The sequence below is a fragment of the Synchiropus splendidus genome, chromosome 8, assembly GCF_027744825.2.
Source record: "Synchiropus splendidus isolate RoL2022-P1 chromosome 8, RoL_Sspl_1.0, whole genome shotgun sequence".
In the NCBI taxonomy this organism is placed as follows: Eukaryota; Metazoa; Chordata; class Actinopteri; order Syngnathiformes; family Callionymidae; genus Synchiropus; species Synchiropus splendidus.
This window is the reverse complement of record NC_071341.1, coordinates 10,525,813-10,549,684: the sequence shown is the minus strand read 5'-3', so window position 1 is coordinate 10,549,684 and position 23,872 is coordinate 10,525,813. Positions and strand designations below refer to the sequence as shown.

Here is a 23,872-nt window from a genome sequence, read left to right as displayed (position 1 = left end):
ATGTCTTAAAAGTAAATAAGTTGCGCCTGCAATTTGTATTCAGAATGGTCGCTATGGATTCAACTGAGGGTAAAGCGAAGTCTTACATTTGATAATGTTTTATAGATTTCCGTGGAATTTGGTGAAAACTGTCAACTAAATAGGTCACCATTTGAATGTTCTTTGGTGAGATGTTTAGTAAGTAATTAGTTATAAGCGTATATTAATGCTTATTAGTCCATGTAATATGCAGTAATAAGCGCTTATATTTCTAGCTCAATCTGTTTTTCATGAATTGTGACTCTTCTCCTCCTTCACTATGAACTAAACACGTGAATCCACATGCAAAGCTGTTTTTGTATGACTGTTTAACTTTGCCACAAATATTTTGATGAGTGTTTCAGTAGCGTTGTTTTTTAAGAACACTGTAATCATGGTGTGCGTCCACTGATCTCACTCTTTTTTTCTTCTGTGTGATCTTACTGCTGAGAGTTTTCTAGCATTGTGAAAACTGTAATTTAAGACCTCACAGGCCGTTATTATACGCTTGACAGAAGCATTTACAGAACCCAGTACAGCATGTTCTGTCTTTATTGAACACCCATGTATTGCAAATACAGATGTGTGGTTCTTTTTCCATTTGGAAACAAGATGGAAAAGAAGTGGATGAAGTCAAATGGTGTTTTTGGTTCTTACTAAAATACTAATGTCTCATGCTTTCTTCTCTCAGGTGTTGTGAGTGCAGCACATCACTGTCACACTGGTACTATGAGAAAGATGGACACCTTTTTTGCAAGGAAGACTACTGGGCTAAATATGGGGAGCTGTGCCACGGCTGCAATGATCCCATCACCACCGGCCTCATCATGGTAAGCCTTTCCCTCTTTGGTTCTGTGCTAGAACTCAAACATCTCTCTACAGTTTAGAGAAATGTCACTCACACAACAAACACATTGCGCATGTTCAAACAATCCTAGTTGCATGTAGTATCGTATCCAGTCGTGTAACCCAGGATGTGCAACGTCTGTATTTTCAGACCAACAGTGAAAGCTGGGGGTTTTGTTGTGAGGGAAATTAGAGTGGCTTTTGTTTCGCTGACAGTCGGGGTAAATGGTTTTGTTTTTGTGCGCTGTTCAATAATGAAAAAGCAGCCCACAGGTCAGGTGATGAATCGAGGTAGAGCGTCATCTGTTGAAGGGTGGGAATTGTTTTTTTTTAATCATCACTTCTCAAGGATCTTTCAAGCTGAAACCTGGTTAACTGGAATTCCGAGTGCTTTCGTAGCACATAAAGCATCCTCCTGGTCAGATACTGCTCCCAGTTTGCATAGGCATGTTTGTGTGTGTTAGCATTTCATCATCCTGCACTGAGACTGCTCGCCCTATACGCTGGAGTCTAAGTAATGAAACATTAACAAATGTCTGAAGTGGATTGATGGAGCATCTTCTCCCTCACATCTTCTTCTCTTGGTTTATTGCTCATCTTACTCAGCAAATACGCACCTGCCAACTCCATCGTCACACGTAAGAGCACTTCACTTGATCAGCTGATCTGGCCTCAGTGAAGTGTATCACTGTGTGGACCAGTGCAGTGTCAGAATGTATGTTACGGATAAAGTTCAGAGAATCACTTGACCATAAACATGAATTTAATCAAGTATAACCAATATATTTTTATGATCATTTTACCTCAGTTATTACATTTTACTTTTTTGTTACCTGCTGAATTACTCCAGTGAGCTGAGCATGTAATCCTGAGGCTGATGTGATCTCCTTAACCCTCGAACTTATAGATCCCAGGTTCTGCAGCAACAAAGTCCCTGCTGTTGTTACCAGCAGCCATTTACAAGGATTTCGAAATAGTGTGGTTTTCCATCAACATGAAATGCTCTCCTTCACCTGACACACGCTACGCTTAGACAAATCCTGGAGAGAACCCTGATGTGGACTGACTTAGCACTGATTTACTCCAGAGCAGTCTGTCCGCAGTGCGACGGGCGAATCACAAACAGCCATCTCTCTGACTTGACGTTTATTTAGTCTGTATTGAAACCTCTTTATTTGTTTTGCTGGCCTTTGCTGACTGTAATGCAGAGAACCATATCACTGCTCACTATTTTAGGTTAGTGGTGTGTGTCTCTGTGACTGAGAACCCCCATATCTTTCCATATGAATGCATTCTGCCATTGTTGCACATCATAGCTATCGAGCATCTTGAGATTGCTGTTATACATTTTCATTTTTCATGTCATTTTTGACTTAAACAATTGATTATTTTTCTCGTCTCATAATATTCTGGTGCTTAACCTACTGTGCTTTGCTTCTTTGCTTTCGTTTTTTTTAAATATCAGATTGGTATTGTATTTCAACTCACAAAACAGGATGGAGGAAATTGCTTCTTGGAAAAGATGTATTGACTGCCCTTGCTATTTATTGACTCATTGATTTAATAACTGTGGGAAATAGTCAAAATGTATTTTAAATGGTAATTTATGTGCTTTTGTAGGTGGGACATTCAGTATTGCTTTCACTGACATTACTAAGTAACTGACCAACATTCATCTTGAAAATTGTTATGGATTAAATCTTTACTATACTAGTATTTTGTCTGTGTGAGACAGTTAGCTACATATCTCACTGGAGTGATCACACTATCTCATACAAAGTACAGAGTACTTTCTGTGAGCTTCCTTTTTCTATTTGTAGTCTGGTTGTTGTTAGTTTTAGTACCTCTGCAAACTTGTTTTTTGTGTGTGTGTGTGCTAACTGGTGCCTACATGGGTCATGATGTTTGTGTTACACTTGAATTAGGCGAATTGATTGATTACATGAATATTTTCCCAGACAGCAAACAAAATGCAGTGAATACACTCTCTGTGTGAAGAACAGTTGGAAACCAACCACATTAGCTCAAACAAATATTCTATATTTATTTACACATGCTCTCATATCATGATCAGAAAATGTTTGTAGCTCTTATAAAATGAATTTGAAAGTAAAAGCTGCATTATTGATTACGACACGCCCGGTACTTTCCGACACTTGGTTTCTGGCTGAGATCTTGTTCTTCTTTAACTAAAGGAAAAACCCGTCTCCTATGTCTTACCAAAGTGACTCCCACAGTGAAGAGGAACAACTGTGTCTCAGTGGAATCTTTTTCAGATGAATATTATTTTTGTCGCTGTGGTGAATGTGTCACACTGTTTGTGTGGGGAGGTGTTGATAATGATGTTTTGACAGTGAGACTGCCGTAGGTAAAGCAACAAGATCTGCCATAGTTGTTTCATTAATGTGTAATCATTTCAAGCTGTTGGAAGGGACAGAGGATCATATGAGTGAAAGCTTGTGTGTGTATTATCTCGACCCTTTTAGAATTCGACGAAATTAAAAATAAAGAAATGTGTAACACTGTCAAGAATACTTGCCTAGTCACATGCCGTGTTGAATCTCACTTCTGTCTAAAGGTGGTTTAGTTTCATTTACAAATAAGTGAAGTTGTCTAACTTCCACAAAAGTTTTATTTAATTCAGTTTTTAGCTCTAGTTTTGCATCAAACTTTTTCTAGTGTGCCCTTGTTTAGAGCACCAAACATTCCAGAATTTATCTATGTGAGTGTTGGTTCATAAAAAAAATGACATAAGTTTAAAGACCTCTATCCTGCTGGTATTAAAATAAGGGCATGTTAACATTAAGATTTTGGAGCGTTTCTTTAAGTTGTGGACTAACTGTGACCTGAATGCAAATGTGGGTCAGACATCATATTGGACATAGTGATGGTTTTTTAGTCACGTTCGACATAATATAATACCAAAACACGGTGAAGAGCAGTTTACAATCAAATCTATTCTGAACCATTAAAGTAGTGTATTTCCCCACAGTCGACTGACCCAATTACTTTGTGTGTCATATTTTCACTCCTTTGAAGAGAGTTATTCTTGTGTTTGTAGAGGCAGATCTAAGTGTTCAATGATTAGATTCCCTACCAGCCCTTGCTCTGTCTCTAACTGGAGAACTGTCAGTCGTCTGACTGTCTATTAATATCTGCCCACTCAGATGACCTTCAGCAGGAGGCTTGTAACCAGGGGAGGGGTTCTGAGGCATGTGGAACAGCAAGGACGAGTGGAGCTGACAGAGGAGTGACGCAGCAGCAAAGACTGTGTGACAGGGTGATAAGAAAGGAGTGGAGATTAACATCGATGTTTCACTGCAGTGTTACAATCCTTAGTTTACTTAAGTTGTGATGCAACTGCAACACATCCCACGTAGACATGGAAACCAGATGAAAAACAAATCAACTAAGTTCCTTGTACGAATGTGTTTTCTGTCTATTATAATGCAATAAGATGTATTCTGTTTCATACACAAAATACATCCAAAAGTGGAAACCACAGACAATATTTGTCATGAGTTAAATGTTGCGAAAGTGTTTTTTAAAAAAAGGAAGCCCCCTGTCGTATTTTTCAAATTTTCCCTTGTTTACATCAAATTTCAAGATGTGACTACTGAGGGATTCCCAGGGTTAATACGTCATGAACTGTTTAAAACTTAAATACAGTGTAATCTGTGGATGAGATAGTTGGTGCCTTCTATTTAACTTCTATTTTACCTTTAAAAGTTTATGTTATTAATCAAAATATGAACGATCATCTGCGACAGCGACGTGACTGACTAATCCCGATGAAATTAAACTGCGTTAGAATATGACATGAAATCATTAAAGAGGTTGATAAATAAACAAAGGCGATGTGTGTAGTCGGAAACAGGCGGATATAGCTGGAGGAGGGGGAGGTGGCGGAGTTGAGGGGAATAGCCAGTCGGCACGTGCGTACAAGTGGGCGGGGCTAAGCAGGAAGCGATGAGGTCATAGCTGAAGTGAGTGGAGAGGAGGGGGCGGGGGGGTAGAAGAGAGCGCTGACACGGATTCAGAGATGAGCTCAGCTGCAAAGGCGTGGGCTTCTCTCCTCCCTGGCCGTCGCTGACCGCAGCTAGAGAGCTTGTTGTCACCCGCGGAGGAGAAGCGTCCCCGTCGGGAGTATGATCGGAGATGCCGGCTCCCGCTGACATGGTCGGTGACTTGTTTTTCTGGAGCTTTTGCTGTCTCAGGCTGTGGAAGCGAGATAAGAAGGTGAGTGAAGGAAGCGGTGATGCTGAGGCAAGAAGCCGGCCGGCCGACATGTTCACCGGCTGCTGCTGCTGCATCTTTAATCTGATTCACACTGCAGCGCTGCTCAGATGAGTTTCAACCGAACTGGGTCAAATTATTGCTTCATAATGCGCATTCTGAAAGAGAGTGACTCTGTTTTTTCATGTTCAGTGTTGGTGAAAGACTGACTGAGGTGTTGGGCGCAGGTATTTATAGCAAGCTATGATAAGATACTTGGCTCCATCCGCTTCAAACCGGAGGGTTTTTTAATATTTGCTTCCAAGTAGATGGACACTTCCTTCATTTGTCAGTGAGAAGAGTGAGGCCTGTGTTTACTGTGCTACAGTGACAGAAGGGGGTTTCCATCTGCAGCATCAATGTGGCCTTCTGTCCCCTGCTTCTCTAATTGTATTTCCCTAAATGATCTCTGCTCCAGCATCATGTCTGCAGTGGCTGTCTCTCTTTTCTCCCAGTCATTTGGTACATTTGATGGGCCAGTACACGTGCCACATGCTCACCTATGTTAATAGGTCACACATGTTGTGTACTTTGTGGGCATCAACATACGAGTATTTAATAAATGTATTTAATATGGACTTGTATGAGAGTTGATGGAGTACTGTTAAAGGTCGTCTTGCTGACACAATTTTAAAATTTGACCCAGTTTCTCCTCATACAACAAAACAAAATCAGCAGCGCAACTTGAATAATATTTTGAAAATGTTTCACCCCCCCCCCCCAAAAAAAAACACATTCTTAAACTAAAAATTAAATGTGCATTCACCAACATGCATGTGTAGCATATGAAAATAGAAGCACTGCATCTGGTTCTGTTGTACGTAGCAAAACTTCAGCGACCTTAGAGGCTTTTAACACGTTTCCCTCTTAAACTGACATTAATATTAAAGTTTCACATAAACAAATACATAACCCGTGAGTGTTTAAAAATGTGTCTGTATGTGGATCATTAAACCTTAAAATATGAACATGATTATAAAGAGCTGAATCATTTGAATTTAGAAAACGTGTTTTGTATTTTTTTAAAAAGCCCACGTGAGCAACCAGGTGAAGTCGTCATGATGATGACCGCATGTGACTTTAATTTCCCAAGCCGTGGTGGTGAAAAATGACAAGAATAATGGCAACGGAACCACAGCATCAGATCGTCACTCATTTTTAATGAATTGTAATTCAACTTTTAGTCCTGTTTCTGGTCCGAATCATGTCTCACATTAGGGACTGAGACAGTAAAAGGCTGAGCAGAACTAGATGTTCTAGCCTGGTGAGCGAAGAGATGAGCTCATAGTCATACATTTATTCAGAGTTTAAAAAAAGCGTGCTCGTGTGAAACCACTGATAATGTCATTACAAGCATGAGCCGCTGTGTTTCAGATAAACACACAAGCCAGTATGGAAGGAAACACTCGATGCTGTTATACATAAAGTCAAGTACATCTAAATCTGAGCAGTGAAACTGCAGCTGACGTTGTGCTGGCTGGTTTTAGTGGATGGTGGCTGAACTGAGGGATACAAATGTCAGGAAGGATCAGCAGAAGTGAGCTCAGGCCCTCGGTGACTTAAATCATTTAGTGTGAGCGGACTTTTATTTTTCATAACCTCAAGCAAGTCACATTGTAGTCATCCTCAAAATATAAATAGATGACGGGCGTTTAAGTCAGAAAAAAGGAATAAGGTTCAATTCCTGGTTGTAATTGTGGCCATTTTCTATTAAAAAAAAGTATTATTATATACAACGTGGTGTTGAGGGCAGCTTCGCAAATGCTTTCATGGGTTTGCTATTTGTTTTTTTTTTAGCTTTTAAACATCACAGCAAAGAATGTTCGTCAATTATGCTTTGGTTTAGTGATCCTCAAAAACCTTTGGGGAGATGTTCAACTTTGTTGTAACCTATAGAAACTGAAGCAGTCAAATGATAATGATCGCCATTATCCAGTAGGATCCGTTAAAATCTTGTGAATGACTTGCACACATTTAAATGTCACTTAAAAATGCTCTATATTTCTATGTTTTCTTTTACCGCAGCTGACCCCTCGTCATCCACATGTGCCTGTGGTTTATTGTGATTAGAAAAAGCCACGAGTCTTCGTAACCGGATAAGACAAAAGTCACAACCTCAAGACAGGAATGAGCTAATGCACAATAATTCAACACAGGCAGGCGTGCAGCCTCTGGGTCAAGGGGCGATAAAATGTGGAAGTGCTGGTGTCTTGTGATTTAATGCCAGACTTGATCATGATTCTGATTTGCAGCTTTACCACTGTGTCTTTCTCTCCTGTTTCCTTGTTTACCTCCAGAATCACACTTATGGGTGTTTTTTTTGTCAACACAAGGACGACAGCTGCAGCCTGTCGGATGTGGCTTTAGTGTGTGTGTTTCTTTGCTTGCACATTTGTGTATTGAGAATCCTCCCTGGCAGGCAAATGGCAGCTCGAGTGTCAGGTTCTCCCAAGTCGCACACCCTTTTCATCTCTGCCAGCTGTCCACTCTTCCTGTTCCAACTCTTTGTCCATACGCTCGTAACATATTTACGCACGGCGTGTGCATTAATAAAGCTGACGCTGACTTCACTTATTAAATTAAATACTAAAATAGTAAGCATGTGTGGAAGAGGTGCTTTTCAATTTTTATTCTCTCCTCAGTTTTACTTATGAGGAATTTCTCAGGACACTCAGTGTTCTGAGTGATTTTTTTTTTTTTTTGCCCAACGTGGACTGATTTTTCAGAATTCATTAGTTCAGCTGCCCATTCTCTTTAAATTCTCTTTCATTGCAGTCTCCTTTTTGTGTCACCTTACTTCAAATTGACGGATTTGAAAAATGGTGTCCAGGTCGCCATGTTTTTCCAGATATCTCTTGTCTTTAAGTGTCGGTGTTTTCTCAGCTGTGACTGGAGGCTGCTCCCCACTTTGCTCCTGCAACCGTAGGGTCCTCCTTGTCATGTATTTTGGCGCTGCCCTCCTGTGTGGGCGGAGCTGAGCAGCCATATTGCTGTGAAGACCAATTGATTGATCCATTTATCAGCACGCTCTGCTGTCCTCCCTCTACACCAGTGTGCATTCTGTCCTTGTTCCAGGGGAAGTGCTAGTCCACTTTAATTTTCAATGAGGTTTATTTTTAAACACATTTGTGGCTGATCCAGTTTTGTGTGCTCATTGCCGACGCCAGAGAATAAGTTTAGCTAGTAAGCCTTTTTGATGCAGAACTACATGGTTCCTACATCGTGTATTTTTCATTCTTTGCTGGTAACTGAATTGGACAGTAGAATACAATTTGGATGGAATATAAACAAAAGTGAAAATAAAAATATTTTATTTTGACTCATTAATGTTCACATTTGGAACTAATTGTCTTTTATCGATTATTTAATCGAACATATTTTCCTTGTAGGATCTGTCAAGATGAAGCCTGAGCTCCATCTTGACAGATCCTGAAAATATTTACATTGTGCATCTGCTCTATGTCTATGTCTGAATAGACGTAAGGGTCCTTAATGTGGCAAATATACTGTATATCTGATCACTTAGTACTATTACATTTGCTCTTATAAATCTATTTTCCCACCACATTCTGGCCTGAGAATGAATTTTTCAGTCATTATACTCTGGCCTCTTTAGCTGACCATCTTTTGTTCGGCACTTCTTTATGCAGACCTTCCACTCATTCATGTGAATTAGAATTGCAGATCATTCCGGGGGCCCGCTGCCGACAATATATTCTGCCGCTCCAGACAGACAGTGAGAGCACCGGTGTGGTCTCTGGAGATGTGCTGGATTTCCACTAAAGTGCTGAGTCTGGCTTATGTTTAACAGTGATGGTATTCAGGGTGCTGGGGTTAATGTTAGAGGGTCAGCACGTGAGAGTCTAGCCTCTTCATTGATTTCACAGCAGCTCTGCATGGGTGATGATGAGTGTGATGTTTACGCGGCTCACGCTGCAGTCGGCTCTCTGCCCGATAAGACCCTGAGGGCCCAGAGCAGGAACTCCATCAACACATCTGCCTTCCACTTTGATTAATTTGGTCATTGCTGGCTCTGTTTTTGGCCTCAACTCAATTTCCCCTCTTGTTTGCAAAACAGCCTTAAGCTCCTCAAGAGCTCTGGCACCAGTTAACTCAATCTGGCGGCGTTAGCCTCAGACCTCGCCCTACTTCTCTGACCAGTTACTGCTGCCTGGTGTTTCTTACTGTTCTGTTCGTATCAAACCCGAATGGCAAAATATGTATGCTGACATGATGTTATTAAGAATATGTTTATCCTTCTCCAGTGCAATGCTGTGTAATGTTGGTTTGACATTGCTCTCTTTTCTCCTTGGCAGGTCGCAGGGGAACAAAAGTATCACCCGGAGTGCTTCACGTGTTTAAACTGCAGGACGTTCATCGGCGATGGAGACACGTATGCTCTTGTGGAGAGATCCAAACTGTACTGGTGGGTCTGAAATTCAACTCCGGGTCATGTTCAGTGCATTTCAGTTTGGGTTGTACAATTATTTTAACTTAACTTTATGTACATGCGTGTTTGTTGTTGTCCACATTTATTTGTTTTACAATGTTGTGTCTTGCGTTCTAAATTGACTTAGATGTATTTGAATTCAATCGAATGAGTTTCTTATATTTTAATATAACCATATTATTTATTATTCATTTGTTTCTGGGAAGGCTTTTCTGGCTGGTTACTGAACCTTATTTTAAATATTCTTTCAAGACAATGATAACACATTTGAGTAATTACTCTTAATCTGGGTTATCACAGGTGAGGTATTTCCATGTGAAAAATTGTGCCACTTTGCATCGATGTTTATACTTTTGTCACAATCATGTAGTTTAAAAACCACTGGTTTCTGGTTTATGATAAATGCTGTGTGGTTTGTTGGTTTTGCTCCTTGTGTGGTCAAGAACTTCAATCTTTCGTCTTGGGTTACATTGTGGGTTGCTTTTGTGTTGCAAGCGCTTTGAAGTTATTGTAAGGCAAAATATATCACAGAGCCAAAGGAAGGCCTTAGTGACATCATGTGATGTCATATAAACAGCTTTAATCAGAACCACTCTCCTCTGGAACTTTTTAAACCCTGTCTCATTGTTTTCTTTCCATGCTGTCTCCTCTTCTTCAGTGGTCACTGCTACTACCAGACTGTTGTGTCTCCGGTGTCACTGCCGGACTCCCCGTGCTCCAAAATCCCTCACACGGTGACATTAGTGTCGATTCCTGCCTCTGCCGAGGGAAACAACGGGCGAAGAGGGAGGGGGTTCTCTGTGGCTGTCGACCAGCCGCTCAGCCCGACTAACGGACTCAATCCTGATCACGGACGCACCGTCAGAGTCTCGCAGTGAGTGTCGCCGTCACAGACTCATGGATTATTCTCATTGTCACTGTCACTCTGAGACTGATTATTGGTCTTTCTGCTTCCAGGGTGGATGCAGACTGCATCAGTCCAGATGTGAAAAATTCTATTCATGTTGGAGACAGGATCCTAGAAATAAATGGGACCCCAATTCATAATGTTCCTTTGGACGAGGTACACTCACTAAACTGTCGACTCCCCGTTTGAGGCAACAACTCAGCTTTAACTTTAACCAAAACATCATGCATTGTGATGATATGGTAGGAAACATAACCGTGTAAATGTATTTAATGCCAAAACAATGTGACAGTGGAACAAAGCAAGATAGTTCTGTGAAGTTTTTATTAGTTTTTGTAGTTCCAAAGCGCCCCCTTGTGGAGAGTAATAATAAGTGCAAACGCGGTTGACTTCCCGTTGGCGTTTTTGTTGTTGAGGTTCAACCGCAGAACTACTTCAAAATTCTGACCTCATTTGTACCTCGCTGAAACAATTGCAAATAAAATCTTTGTTTACCCCACTCTTCTTGAACACTCACGTTCCCAATGAGATACTCTAGGCCTGTTCTGAGACGTTTTTACAACCTATGACTCGTCCCTTGTGTTTTAACACGCACTGTCTCTACAGATCGACCTTATGATTCAGGAAACAAGTCGACGGCTTCAGCTGACGATCGAACACGACCCTCACAGTCTGCAGCATGAGGGACACTGCACAGAGGCAGAGGAGCTGGGGGACGCCCCGGTGTTTTCCCCTCTGTCAGACGGCCCCATCCTTCCCATCACCCAGCCCCCTATCACTGATCTCAGTAGTCTGCGGTCGCACATCATCACGTAAGGAAATTATTCCATATATTATCTTACTATAAAAAAGCTCTATTGTTATCAGCAGTTTTGTATGTCAAAGCTGACTGTGGTACTTGGTTTTGTCTTTTGGTTCAGTTTAAGACCCCTCGAGTCATTGGTAGTGATAATGTTCCATTCTCAATCCAGGCGCAGTTGCAGCACTGACAAGTCTCCAGGTTCCAGCACGGCTGTGTCCCCGGTGTCTCAAAGAAAAGACATGAGTTTATCCGGGTCGCTCCGTGTGGCCTCAAATCGGGTGCATAGAATCTTTCGTCCGTCCGACCTAATCCATGGGGAGGTTCTGGGGAAGGGCTGCTTCGGACAGGCTATCAAGGTACTTTTGATCGACAGCTTTCACTCTTCAATTTGTGTTACTGGCTTTGAGCTTTGTAGTGAGGTCATACCTACGATGACCACTAGATGGCGACTTTAGCTAGCTATGTTATTATAAACCTTGAACTCACACTTTTTCCAAACTTGCTATCTTACTGTGTCCGTGCAGCCCTGATCTCAGCTTTGAACTGCACACATTATTCAATCTTTCATGGACTTTTTATTGACCTCTTGGGCCCCATGCGTCTGGTACAGGTGACCCACCGGGAGACGGGGGAGGTGATGGTGATGAAAGAGCTCATTCGCTTTGATGATGACACTCAGAGAACCTTCCTGAAAGAGGTGCGTCTCCTTCCCTGAACTGTCTGGTCCTCCTGTCTGCGTCTCACTCATTGAGCAGTCAAGTGCCATCATTTATTTCAGATCAATAGGTGCTGTGACGATAAAAAAGGATTAACTTGACATTAAGTCATGGGCACATCCAGAAACAGGCGGTCATGGACGCCTATGTGCGACTCCCAGGAAGCGCTAAATCCTGGGATATCATAAGCTGTTCCAAGTTTCCTGGCATGATTACACGAGGAACTTAAGTGAGACTCTGTTTTCTCGCTCACAGTTGAGCACTTGAGGCCCTCATTAGTCCCCAGCAAGTGTTTGAAGTTGGCTGCTGACTTGTAATTAGAGCATTTGGAATCATTGCCACGTGGCTCTGCGTTTGAACGGTGTTCGTGAGGCTCGGTTTATTATAATCTCAGAAGTAAATCACTTTGTAATTTTGTGTGGAGAGAGAGGGATTGGGACAAAATCCTAACCATAATCAGACCGTTGGCTCCCTGTTTGTCGTCCCTCACTCGCGTGATGATTCTGGGAGGAGGTTTTAGCCATTTGCACCGGAGTGCACTGGAAGCATCAACATTCTTCAGCTTGTTTTCATGTCTGGTCTGTAGTCAGCATCGCTGTGCTTCTGATATACAGAATGCATATTTCAATTGATATTAATGAACAGAACTGAAACCAAACAAATAACTAAGTTCACTGTCAGTGTTGGTTATATGTGCTTTGAGGTACAATGTTTAGTGAAGATGCTAAATGAAATATGATCAACCTTTGATGGGTCACTTGAAAACCTGTGTGTGTGGCCCTTTGGGCCCCTATCTGGCCTCCATGAGCAACATGCCAGAACAGAAACAGAAAGTCATTCTGTGACTTTTTTTCCTTCTTTAAATCGTGTGCACTTTTTCCCACAAATTTTCCTAAAACATATCAGATTTTCTTTTTCATATGTGTTTTTGTGAAGTTCTATGTTATTGTAAAACATATTGTAATTCAAATTTACAATATTTTATTGTAAATTTGAACTTGAATTGAAGTGAAGAGTCTGATTTTGTCTTGCGTGTGCTGGTTTTTCAACTTGAGACCAGCCTGGACACTCGAGGTACAGAGCTATTGGCTGTGTCTCTGAAGGCAAAAGACTTGGTCGTCTTGTCTTAAAGACTTCAATTTAATAAGCTTCACCAAGGTCAGATGTAACATAATGAGGTGGTTTTAATACTCCAACTGTGCTTGACATTTTATCCTCAGGTGAAGGTCATGCGTTGCCTTGATCACCCCAATGTCTTGAAGTTCATCGGGGTCCTCTACAAAGACAAAAGACTCAACTTCATCACTGAATACATCAAAGGAGGAACTTTGAGGGAGATCATTAAGAAAATGGTGAGTGACTTGTCTCCATCCGTAGTGACAACACTCACACTATGCTTAGTTTCATCGTCATTGAGGTGAAATCGCAGTTGAGATAACAGCTGCTCTTCGTCGTGCAGGACTGCAGCTATCCCTGGAACCAGCGGGTCAGTTTTGCCAAGGACATCGCTGCCGGAATGGTGAGTTCAAAGACTGATATTATTTTTTTATAGCGCCGTGTGAAGATGTCTCCCTCTAGTGGTCGTGCTTAAAACATCCACATATTTTCCTTGCCAACTTTGGAAGCAAGAGCACGAATTCCTGCAGGATTAGACCAAGACTTCCACTGTTTTTCCTTTGATAGAAGCACAATGACGGATGTCATGTGTGACTGGATTACAACACCAGCTACTCGAGTTTAAGACAAAGCACGATTGTTTGACCTGAGGGGGTTTAGATTGCCTCTAAAACATTCTGTTTCTTTTGTTTATTTTCATGATCCTGTGTCTTCCTGCCTGCCTATCATCCAGTCATATCTACATTCCATGAACATTATCCACCGGGACCTGAACTCTCACAACTGTCTCGTACGAGAGGTAAGAACTACGGATGGATGAAGTAGGTTTTGTTTGTGGACTCAGCTGCCTGTCACTCGGCTGAGAGATCGGTTCAGACGCAAGAACAATACCAGCTTTGTTCCAATTAAACACTGCACACATAAACATACATTTCATACTCATCAATAATGGGGTGTTTTTCGAAGGAGAATTCACACATAAAGAAAAAGTGTTGAGACTAGGACTGCCAATCCAACGCTCACAGAATAATCACGTATAAAATTTCTTTCACACATTCTCTGTGCACCAATTCCAGGTGCAAAGTATTATGCAATGTGATGTCATAACCAAAAATATCTGTGATAAAGAATAGTGAGATGATACGAGGAATTTATGTTAAAAGGACATCAGAATAAAAAGAAAAAATGTTGTTCTGTACACTTGAAGAGTTTGCTTATCACAGATTTACAATTCTTTGTGGAATGGATTTATGGAACATCTTATTAATTTGATGATTTCAGAATAGATTCCCATCTTTAGTTTTGAAGGAAACTAACCGTTTAATTCCTCGTGTTTGTAGAACAACACCGTGGTTGTGGCAGACTTCGGCCTGGCTCGTCTCATGATCGATGACAAACAGGAAAAACTGTCTCACGCCAAGTTGCCCGGTCTGAAGAAGCCTGACCGCAGGAAGAGATACACTGTGGTGGGGAACCCCTACTGGATGGCACCCGAGATGATCCATGGTATGACTTGAACAGAGATTTTCTCTTAATATATGAAGTCTATAAGTCCAATTCTGATTTTTTTGAATGATGCAGGGAAGAGTTATGATGAGAGAGTGGACATCTTCTCCTTCGGTATCATGCTTTGTGAGGTGAGACAGCTTCTTCGTCTTCATTCCAAGTTTTGAGTTGATAGTTAAAAGTGACTTTTTTTTATATTCAATTCATAAATGCTGTGAGTTCTATACACTAATAAAGATTAAAGGAGTGTAAAACAGTTTGGGCCTCAACATTCTGTCACATGGAACTTGTTAGAGTGAAAATGGTCCTCTGATTAGAGAGAAGACCGAGCTTTCCTCCAGAAGCTAAACCTCTGTGGGGTTGGAGGATTGAGGGTCTGATGTGATCTTGGTTTCACACTCTGTAATTTAATTTCTCTCCTCAGATCATCGGCAGAGTCAACGCAGACCCTGATTACCTGCCCAGAGCTCTGGACTTCGGACTAAACGTGTCTGGCTTCCTGGAGCACTACTGTCCCACCGATTGTCCGCCGGCCTTCTTCCCCCTTGCTGCTGTTTGCTGTGACCTTGACGCTGACAAACGGTAACAATGGTTTTGCTGCACGTTTGTTGTGCAGTAATGTTTATCTAATACCTATTTTCATCTTAATTCTGCAGCCCTGCTTTCACTAAACTAGAGGAGTGGCTGGAGAATCTGAAGATGCACTTAGACACGGGGCTGCCTCTCATGTCAGAGGTGGATCAGCTCCACAAGGACTTCTGGAAAAACAACAGCATGAAACCCTCTGAAAATGGCCTGCACGTCCACCCGGAGCAGCCGGAATGAGCACATAAGAACCGGAACATCACCTCTCGACAGTCCTCCATAGTGTCAACAGTGTTTGAGGACCGTGCTGATTTGAAGAGGACGATTCATGTTGGTGCTCGTCTGTTGCTCAAGCGGACGCAGTGGAAGAAACTCAGGTGGAACATGAGGATTTCAGAAGCCACAAGTGCGAAGCGCGAGTTTAGAGTTGGTGAAATTGAAGGACAAAAACTATGCCTGATGCTGCCCACGGAGATGAGAGGGAATATATGACTTATGCAATCAGATTGATACCACACTCTTCTATCGTCATATTCCACCTTCTTGATAATAGTCTACTGAGGACTTTGTGGGGAAACTCACATAAAAAAGGACACTTTATCTTCCTGATCCCCCAACGTTTTTAACGGCCCCACCCATGTCACAAACCTGGCTCAATGGTCATGACAGGCCCATCGCTTCCCCTGTGTTTCCAGCTTCAGCCCGCATCATGAAGAGCGCACGGCTATAAATAATACTGTCAGGTCAAATGCCGGTTCCTCACATCCCCTCTGTACGTATTAGACAGACTAAGCCCCTTCTGGTACTCACTGATGGAACTATTGTCCTTCACATTCTGTCTCGTGTAAATAGCTTGTGACGTTGTAAATGTTTAAATATTGTACAGACATATTTTCTATACGACATTGCCATATTTTTATTGGCGGTCAGGTGAGTGTAACTGGAGTTTGTCTGAGACAGATTGATGGCTGGTTATCTGATCATAGATTATTCATAGTTTGATTTATTCCACTTCTAAATTGCAGAAGGATTCAGGTATTCAGATTTGGAAGGTGTTTGCTGTGTCTACTTGGTCCTGTGTTGCGTCTTCATCGTCTTGAGTCTGCCTCCTGGTGTGATGCCACTCACTCATCTACAAGTCCATTGGCCCATCTTTGCATTCATTTGGACTGTTTTCATAAGTTGTATGTCTGTTGATCAAATTTTCAGAAATCCTAATTCTATTTATTTGCAAATACTATTCTGGGTTTGAACTCTGAATGAATGGTTCTAAGTGTGGCGTCACCTTCAATGTTTTCACCATCTGTCCACCACTGTTTGTTTACATGTTAATGTTTGCTGGAATTGTCATTGTAAATATGTGTGTAAACATATCTATATATACAGTATATATATAACTGTCGACTCTGGCATTTTGTCTTTGTGTATTGCATAGATATAGCACTCCTCAGAAATACTCTCTTCCGCTCTAGCACCTTCCAATTTCTTGTCTGAAATTGTTTTTGCTTCCACAAGCTGCATGATATACAAGCTAGGTCTGGTTTTCAGCTTCTGAACTCAGCCACCTTTGTAATATTGTGATTTTTACAAAATTGAGAATGCAGAGAAAGAAAATGAGGCTAGAGAAGCGTCAGTTTTCTTTGGTATGAAACTAGTGAAATCTTTTTGTAAAGATGTATGTGCTTTTATTTGCACTATATGGCTGTTTTATGCCGTGTTCGTTTTTCACTCTTGGGCTACTTGTGATACGGATGTTTTTTTATTTGGATCAGGATGATATTTGAATGCTAGACACTGAAAGAGCCTTTTTATGAAGTTTGGCTTTAATCAGATCATTTTGTTTGTAATAAAACACGATCAAAACTTCAGTTATAAAGATGATTTGATGTCGCTGCCTTTTGGTTGGTCCTCTGTATTCAATTTTACCTGACTGAAAGATGGTCTTACCTCAAAATACAGCACTTAAAATGGCCTGTCTCACCGTTTCATCACACCCTTGGCTCAGGTCTGTGATCTTTGGCTATTTGAAAAAAAAAAGAATCTTTAAAAAAAAGCATGTGACTGACTAACCAATAGCCAATATTCTTGGTAGCTCTGGGTCTTGATGTCTGTGAGCTTCTCTGTTACTGTGTGGCTTTTTGTCTGTCTCCGCCCTCACCTGAGCCATGTTGAGCATGATAGTGAGGATGTCTGGATGGTGGATGAGAATGTTGCCGCAGCACTTCTTTGCAAAGGATCAATACCTCTGATCAATGCTGTGCCTTTGTTGTAAGCTAGCCTTGCCAACGACTCAATCCAGTTTCCTTTTTAAAATGTTTCCCTGATCGCTAGCCTGATTCAAGTGTATTAAATATCACTGCTGATACCTGTCCTGTATCATATTTTTATTGTCTAGTTTTGTTTTTTTTTTAAGCTTTTTGTTTCCATGTTTAACTTTTTTTTTTTACACGAGCTGTGAAAACAATTCTGCACTTTAATCTTTTAAACATGTAGATTCTGAGGAGATGATATTTTGTTCTATTTTGTCAGCTATAAAATAAAACTGTTTCTCCGTAAACAATAAGTCTGTTGTCTTGTTTGCTGACCTCTAAGACTCGTTTTGTTTAGTTTAGTTTGAGAAGTATATTATTTTTCAATAACAAAATGATGAAGAAGCATAATATTTACCAGGACTATATATGTTTGGTTGGTGTCCCTAAACGTTACAGTCACTATTCTGCTATAAATAGGTAAATAAATAAACAAAAAGCGGTCTTTTCATCCGCATTTGGTCGCAGGTGCACGTGACCTCCTCATCGTCACAACCACGTGCGATTGTTTTCATTCCGACGCTGCAGCTGCTGGTTCGTCGTGACGTCACCGGGCTGGCAGGAGGCTGCTGCTCCTCAGCAGCTCACATTCTCCCGAAAGACGCGGAGACGGAGCCAGCGAGGCTGAGGACTGGTTTGTCCGGTCAAGCGCTGCACACAGAGGCATTTGTACACCGCCGCGAAGCTCGACCCGACCTCGGAAATACTGGGGAGTGAAGGAGACGCCGCAGAAGCTTGAAGCTAACACTAACTTCGAAGATGGAGCATTTTTCCAACAGCAACAACCGACTGCGGTCACAAATGTTCAACCACGGTGAGTACCGACTTGTCCCGGCTCTTAAGATGCTGGTGTCTTTTCCATTATAGACCCAGAAACATTTCCTTCTTAAGGTATTTTACATCTGTGCCCTCGGAGGTTATCAAAGTTCATGCGTCAGGAATTCTTTTCTGTGAGTCTAAGACACATACTATTACATGTATACATGGACGCTGAAAACATTCAAGCTTCAGTTATGTAAGAAGCGACGGATAAATCGTCAGGTCCAGTTGGACTGGAAGCGAGTGCTGCTCCGGGATGCTGTGTGAAGGAGATAATCTCACTGTGAGTATTTACCCTGCTGCTGCTGCTGCTGCTGCTGCTGCTGCGGGAAGACTTGCTCTGACTCAGCCTGCTCCGACTATTGGCGGCCTGAAACCGTGTTTAAAGTTGAGCCAGTTAGTAGAAACTATGAGCATTGATTTAACTCTTTCAGGACCAGACACGACTCGTAGCTATATCACAAAGACAGTTGTAATGACGCATCTTTGCAGTAGTTCCCTGCAAAATACTTGATCAACTTCTGTTTTTTTAAAAACAATTGTTCAAGAAATAAAACACTAAACACATTTATCCGTGAATGTCACCTCACCTGAGTGTGTGTACTGGATCCTAATAATGTGAAGCGTAGAATCATCACAATAAAATATGCTGAACTGAGTCGACAAACATAATTCATATAGCATGTGTCGTCGCTTTCAGTTATCACAATCTAGGGACCGTTTCAGAGGTTCCTGTCACTGGTATTGGACAGAGGTCACCTGCATTTGATCATCCATGGGAACTTTGTGAGCTGGCAGTCCACAAGTACAGAGTACAGAGGGGCTTCATTCAGAACTTTTCAGTCTCATGATGAGAAGGACTGGAGGCTGAATCCACACTGGCTCATTCAACTGCATTGAACTGATAAAAGCACCACTGACGGAAGACTCCAACGTACTCTTTTGCTTTGCCTGTATTGGTGGTTGTACATCTACACATCTCTGTCAGAACACTTACGTTGCATTAATAAGATAGCGATAATTTACAAGTTGTGCTATGTAGAATAAAAGTTGTAATATAGTTAGAAAACCGTGTTATCTCACAAAGTGAGAGTCATCTACCTGAGACTGAGATTGTATGTTCACTCTGGCTTAGAACGTCCTTGTGAGAGTTTAGACAGGAGGAAAAACTTGTAGCGCTCAACCTGTGTCACATCAGGAGCCTTTTATCTGACGTGAAGTCCTGAAATCTAATGGTTAATAAATGAAAACTCAAATGCTGGAGGATTGTTGCTAAAAATACCCTTTTCCCCATTTGAACGTCAAGTGACATTAGGGAGCGAAAGTGAAGAAGTCCATTTCTTCCGATAACTTTTTTCCCAACTGCTTTATTATCAATACTTCATGGACCAGAAGTTTTCAGAGTCCATTAAAAAGTCTGCAAGAAGGGGCGTTAATAGCTTGGTGCTGAGAGGAGGGATTGTAAGGACCAGAGGTTGATATGTGCTTGGGAGATCATGTAGTCCTTATCACCCTTGGACTACAACTATCAGTGGGCATCTCATGTGTAATGCTGGGGTTGATGACTTCAGTGTTACTTGATCTCAGAACGTGTCAGTCTCTCTGCTCTGAAAATTCATACAATAATACAAACACTGGGGTAAAAAAGAGAATCTTCATTCTGTATTGGTTAAAATGCATGTCAGTGAAAGTTTGAAGCTAAGGGTTTGGAGTGAGTGGGACTTTCTACTCCTATGAAGAAGCATGAACAACGGCTGAAGAACACCTAGTAATAAATTCGGGAGAGTGTTGTTGTTCCAGTACCAGTAATAGGAAATTGGCGTCCCTCATCCTTGCTTTGTGTAGGTGACCCAGATCCCTAAATCACAGAAAAAGTCACATGAAACAGGTTCAAAACTGGGAACAACAAAAGTGAGACAGGGCTGTAAGTGGATCCTGGTTAGAACCCGGGAGATGTGGATGGGTGGCACAGTCAGCAACATCTTACATTCCCCAGTGAATGCCTTGTGGAGAAACGGTCCCACCCTGGCCACTGCTGAAGGCATCTCCAGCGTTGGACCTCAGTGGACCTCCAGGAGTGACTTGCAGCGCGTGTCAATCATCGCACCTCAGGACATCAACCTGTGACTGCTGCAATACGATGCCTTTGTCTTCGGGCTGTTATTATGGATCGTCACGTTTGTGGATGTTTATTCATGGGTCTGTTTGTTTGTTCACTAAACAGAGGACAGGAGTTGTATTTGGCTGTGACCCTTCCTCTGAAGCCTCTTCCTTTTGCACATGTGGACTAAGGCAAACTGATACCAGCTGTTGTCAAGAGCAGCACTAGCAATGTGCAGTTCATACATTATATATTGCGAACATGCACTAGTTACTGAAGCGCGGACTGGCTTTATCTCAGAGTTACAAGGTCCTGGCTTCTGATCATTTCAATAATTGACACGCAAATGCTACCCAACAAAACAGACTTTCATTATCTACATGATCTTGGACTGTTTTCTTATTCTCTCGTTTTATTACAAGGTTGTCTCTATTTATATTCCTATTATAGATTCATCCCAGTATGTCATTCAATATACACATTTGTCTGCCTGCCATGTTTGTTTTGGCAAGTTAAATTCATAAACTCAATCTGCATTAGTATGTGGTTTTTATCCGCAGTGGTTCTACTGCGAGCATCTCTGGGACAACCTCGCGAACTGTCTGTGAGAGCTTAGAAGCGTTTTATGGCCTCTTATATCTGCGATCTTGATGTTCAGGTCACTATCTATAGCTGGGGTCCAGTGATGAGGACATTGACAACGCCTGGCTTTTGGCTCAGCTTTTTCCTTCCAAAGCATCTCCGTTATTTAGTCTGCACCAATAACTTGTCAGTCTCTCACACTTCCATCCCTCATAAACAAGGTCTGAGAAACTTGAACTCCTCCTCCTGGGGCAAACTTTTTCTGGAAAAAGATGAAGGATCATATGTGGTCTAAATAAATGCTGAACTGGAAGTTCTTCCCTTCCTCCTGGGGCAAACCTTTTCTGGAAAAAGATGAAGGTTGATATGTGGTCTAAATAAATGCTGAGCTGGAAGTTCTTCCCTTGAAACACCTAACTACAACTGACACTAATGTTGCCATTAATCTTAAAGTAGAATAAACCATAGCACTGTTATTTATGTATCTGAAGCACATGTGCGCTGCTTGCTGTAATGAACTTAACAAGGATTATTTATTCTCTTTCATGTTCCACCGCGGATTATTTAATCATCACTGTTGCATCTTCCTGCTCACATCTACAGAGGATGAGGTAAGAAACTCTTTCTCCTTGATCTGCTGGTGATGCTCAGTTGACATTGTGGAGCTGTTTAAGACTGAGTCATCCATTGTTAAAACTCGAAAACTTTCAAGTAGTTCTATCATCTGCGTTTAAAATATATATATGTACATCACAGTGTACTGCATGATCTCATTTCTCACTGTCATGTAAAACTGAATGTTATTAATAAATGTATTTTTCATGGTTTTATGTTGAACAGATCACTGAGGTCACAGAACAATGAGACTGTGACCTCAGTGAAGAACTGAAGAAGTGACACATTGAAAGTGTCTTCAGAAAGAGGTTATTTAATTCCATTCCTGTGTTTTAATGGAAGCCGCAGCATAGGTGTGTTCGACAGGTGTGTTCTACAAGCCCAGATTTTCTTGTTTCACTTGTCACGAAATGACAGTTGCCTTCAGGTTTGCCTTCTTTGTTTGTTTATCTTCTGCATGCTGAAAGTTAGCATTGTTTCTGTTACATGCATTCCCTCTTCAGAAGGCTGAGTTTTAAATCCCCACTCTCATAGGTTCATTAAGAAGCTCAGCATGTGGGTGGTTGTAATATACTGCTGTTTCCCGCCCAATAAGATGATCGGTGTCAGGTTAGACGCCTTGGTTTGACAAAAATATTGTGATATAGTGGGTTTATTTTCTCTTGCCTCACTTGCCTGCTTTGAATGAAGGAATTCTGAATCAAGTCTGGAGATGTGGTCTCTCCGCTTGGTCTTGTCCCAAGCACCACAGCAAACTCTTCTTGTAGGTTTTCTCTGCTCTCTGTGACGAATGGTGCCGGAAGTGGGATGGCCACAGGAGGCACCTAGCCTTTTCATGAAGTGCCCGCATGTATAATTGAATCCCTGAGTGGAGGGGCCAGCAGATGGTGAGGCATTAAACATGCGAGGCATGTGACTGGGTGATGATGTGTGTGGGCTTGAGTGACGTGCTAGACTATGCTTTGCAAAGAGAAAGACCAAAAAGTTGCTTCAATGTCAGCTTTAACATCAGGTGAAGGAGCTTTTTTATGAGGCTCATGTGATCCTGTTCTAAAATAGTCGTCATAAATTGTTCGACAGCAGCCTTTCACCTCCGTCTTGAACCGCATACGGGGCCCTCCACTCTGTTTGTATCAGCTCAGCAGCTGTGTTTGCCCCGCTGGAGTGTGAATGTTTGTTTTCTATCCTGAGTAGCAGTTTGCAGTCCGGTAGAAGGGCTGGATTTGTGTGGGTGTGACATAACCTGGTTCCTTCCTCAGCAACATTCCAAGACTATGTGACAAAGCTGCAGCATGTGCCGGGGCATTTTCCCCCCCCCCCCGTCTGCGCTGCAGGAATGAATCCCGCGTAATACCTTATTAACGCTATCAAAGCTGATGTTTACAGCAAAGTTCAAGCTCTCACCAATGGTAGTCAGTGATTCTGATTACAAAAACTGTCTCTTGTCTGAAGTCTTCCACTCAGTTGGATCTGACAGAACTGGTGCCCTTCCCAGTGCCTACACCCCGCGGCTGCAAACCACACTGGGCTGTGGGGTGTGGCAGGGCGAGAGAGTGGCTTGGGTTTCCTTTTGTTAGCCGTAAAATGCGACACAAGCTTACACATATGCATATGCAGACACGTGATGACGACAGTGGCAGCTACGGTCCAAGAACCATAGAAGTTGTCTCCCTTGGGCGCAAATTTAAAGTGATAGGTTTCATTGTGGCTTTTACTCAACCATCCATTAGCTTCCTGTGCCTTCAATTGCTGCTTGCCTTTGCAGCAAAACTACACCGACTCTATAATTGGACTTTATTAGCCCATTAGCTTGCCAGTGGCTGAAGTTGCTGTCGGTTTTCGGTGGCTCTTTTCTGAAGCAGCCAGTCTGTTTTTCTCCTTCGGTATCAGTGCCAGTGTGTGCTGCATTGTGCATTGTATTCTATTGCACGCTGGAATGGTAGATATGTGACACCACTCCCTGCTACTATTCTGTTATTGTAGAGAAGTGCAACTGAGTTAATGTTGAGACTACAACAGCAGTAATTCTGACCAGGAAATGTCATTTAAAGGGCGTGAGCTGTCTGAACGTTTGCTAGATGACATGCCAATCTTTTTGTTCATGACCTCCCGTCGATTACATTATTCCTTGATGGAAGCTGGCAACAATGGAATCTGTCTGTCCAAAATCTCAAATTATTGTCAACTTCTTTGACTCCACTAATATCTAACACTCTTTCTCAGTC

General features: G+C 41.9%; 1 protein-coding gene across 6 annotated transcripts in view; it reads left to right on the top strand.

Moving 5' to 3' along the window:
• Positions 1 to 17,768, top strand: part of limk1a (LIM domain kinase 1a) — a 29,924-nt gene extending 12,156 nt beyond the window's left edge. For 5 of the 6 annotated variants that reach the window (XM_053873144.1, XM_053873143.1, XM_053873145.1 and 2 more), the window contains 14 exons: positions 710 to 848; positions 9,456 to 9,565; positions 10,248 to 10,463; positions 10,547 to 10,652; positions 11,103 to 11,308; positions 11,468 to 11,654; positions 11,909 to 11,995; positions 13,235 to 13,366; positions 13,474 to 13,533; positions 13,864 to 13,929; positions 14,471 to 14,636; positions 14,712 to 14,767; positions 15,061 to 15,218; positions 15,293 to 17,768. In XM_053873144.1, coding sequence (XP_053729119.1) covers positions 710 to 848; positions 9,456 to 9,565; positions 10,248 to 10,463; positions 10,547 to 10,652; positions 11,103 to 11,308; positions 11,468 to 11,654; positions 11,909 to 11,995; positions 13,235 to 13,366; positions 13,474 to 13,533; positions 13,864 to 13,929; positions 14,471 to 14,636; positions 14,712 to 14,767; positions 15,061 to 15,218; positions 15,293 to 15,461 — 1,858 coding nt within the window. In that variant the 3' untranslated portion in view covers positions 15,462 to 17,768. Of the gene's footprint in view, positions 1 to 709; positions 849 to 4,899; positions 5,104 to 9,455; positions 9,566 to 10,247; positions 10,464 to 10,546; positions 10,653 to 11,102; positions 11,309 to 11,467; positions 11,655 to 11,908; positions 11,996 to 13,234; positions 13,367 to 13,473; positions 13,534 to 13,863; positions 13,930 to 14,470; positions 14,637 to 14,711; positions 14,768 to 15,060; positions 15,219 to 15,292 lie in introns of those variants that run through there. The other variant, XM_053873149.1, reaches the window with a different exon arrangement.
• Positions 17,769 to 23,872: the final 6,104 nt, after the last annotated feature.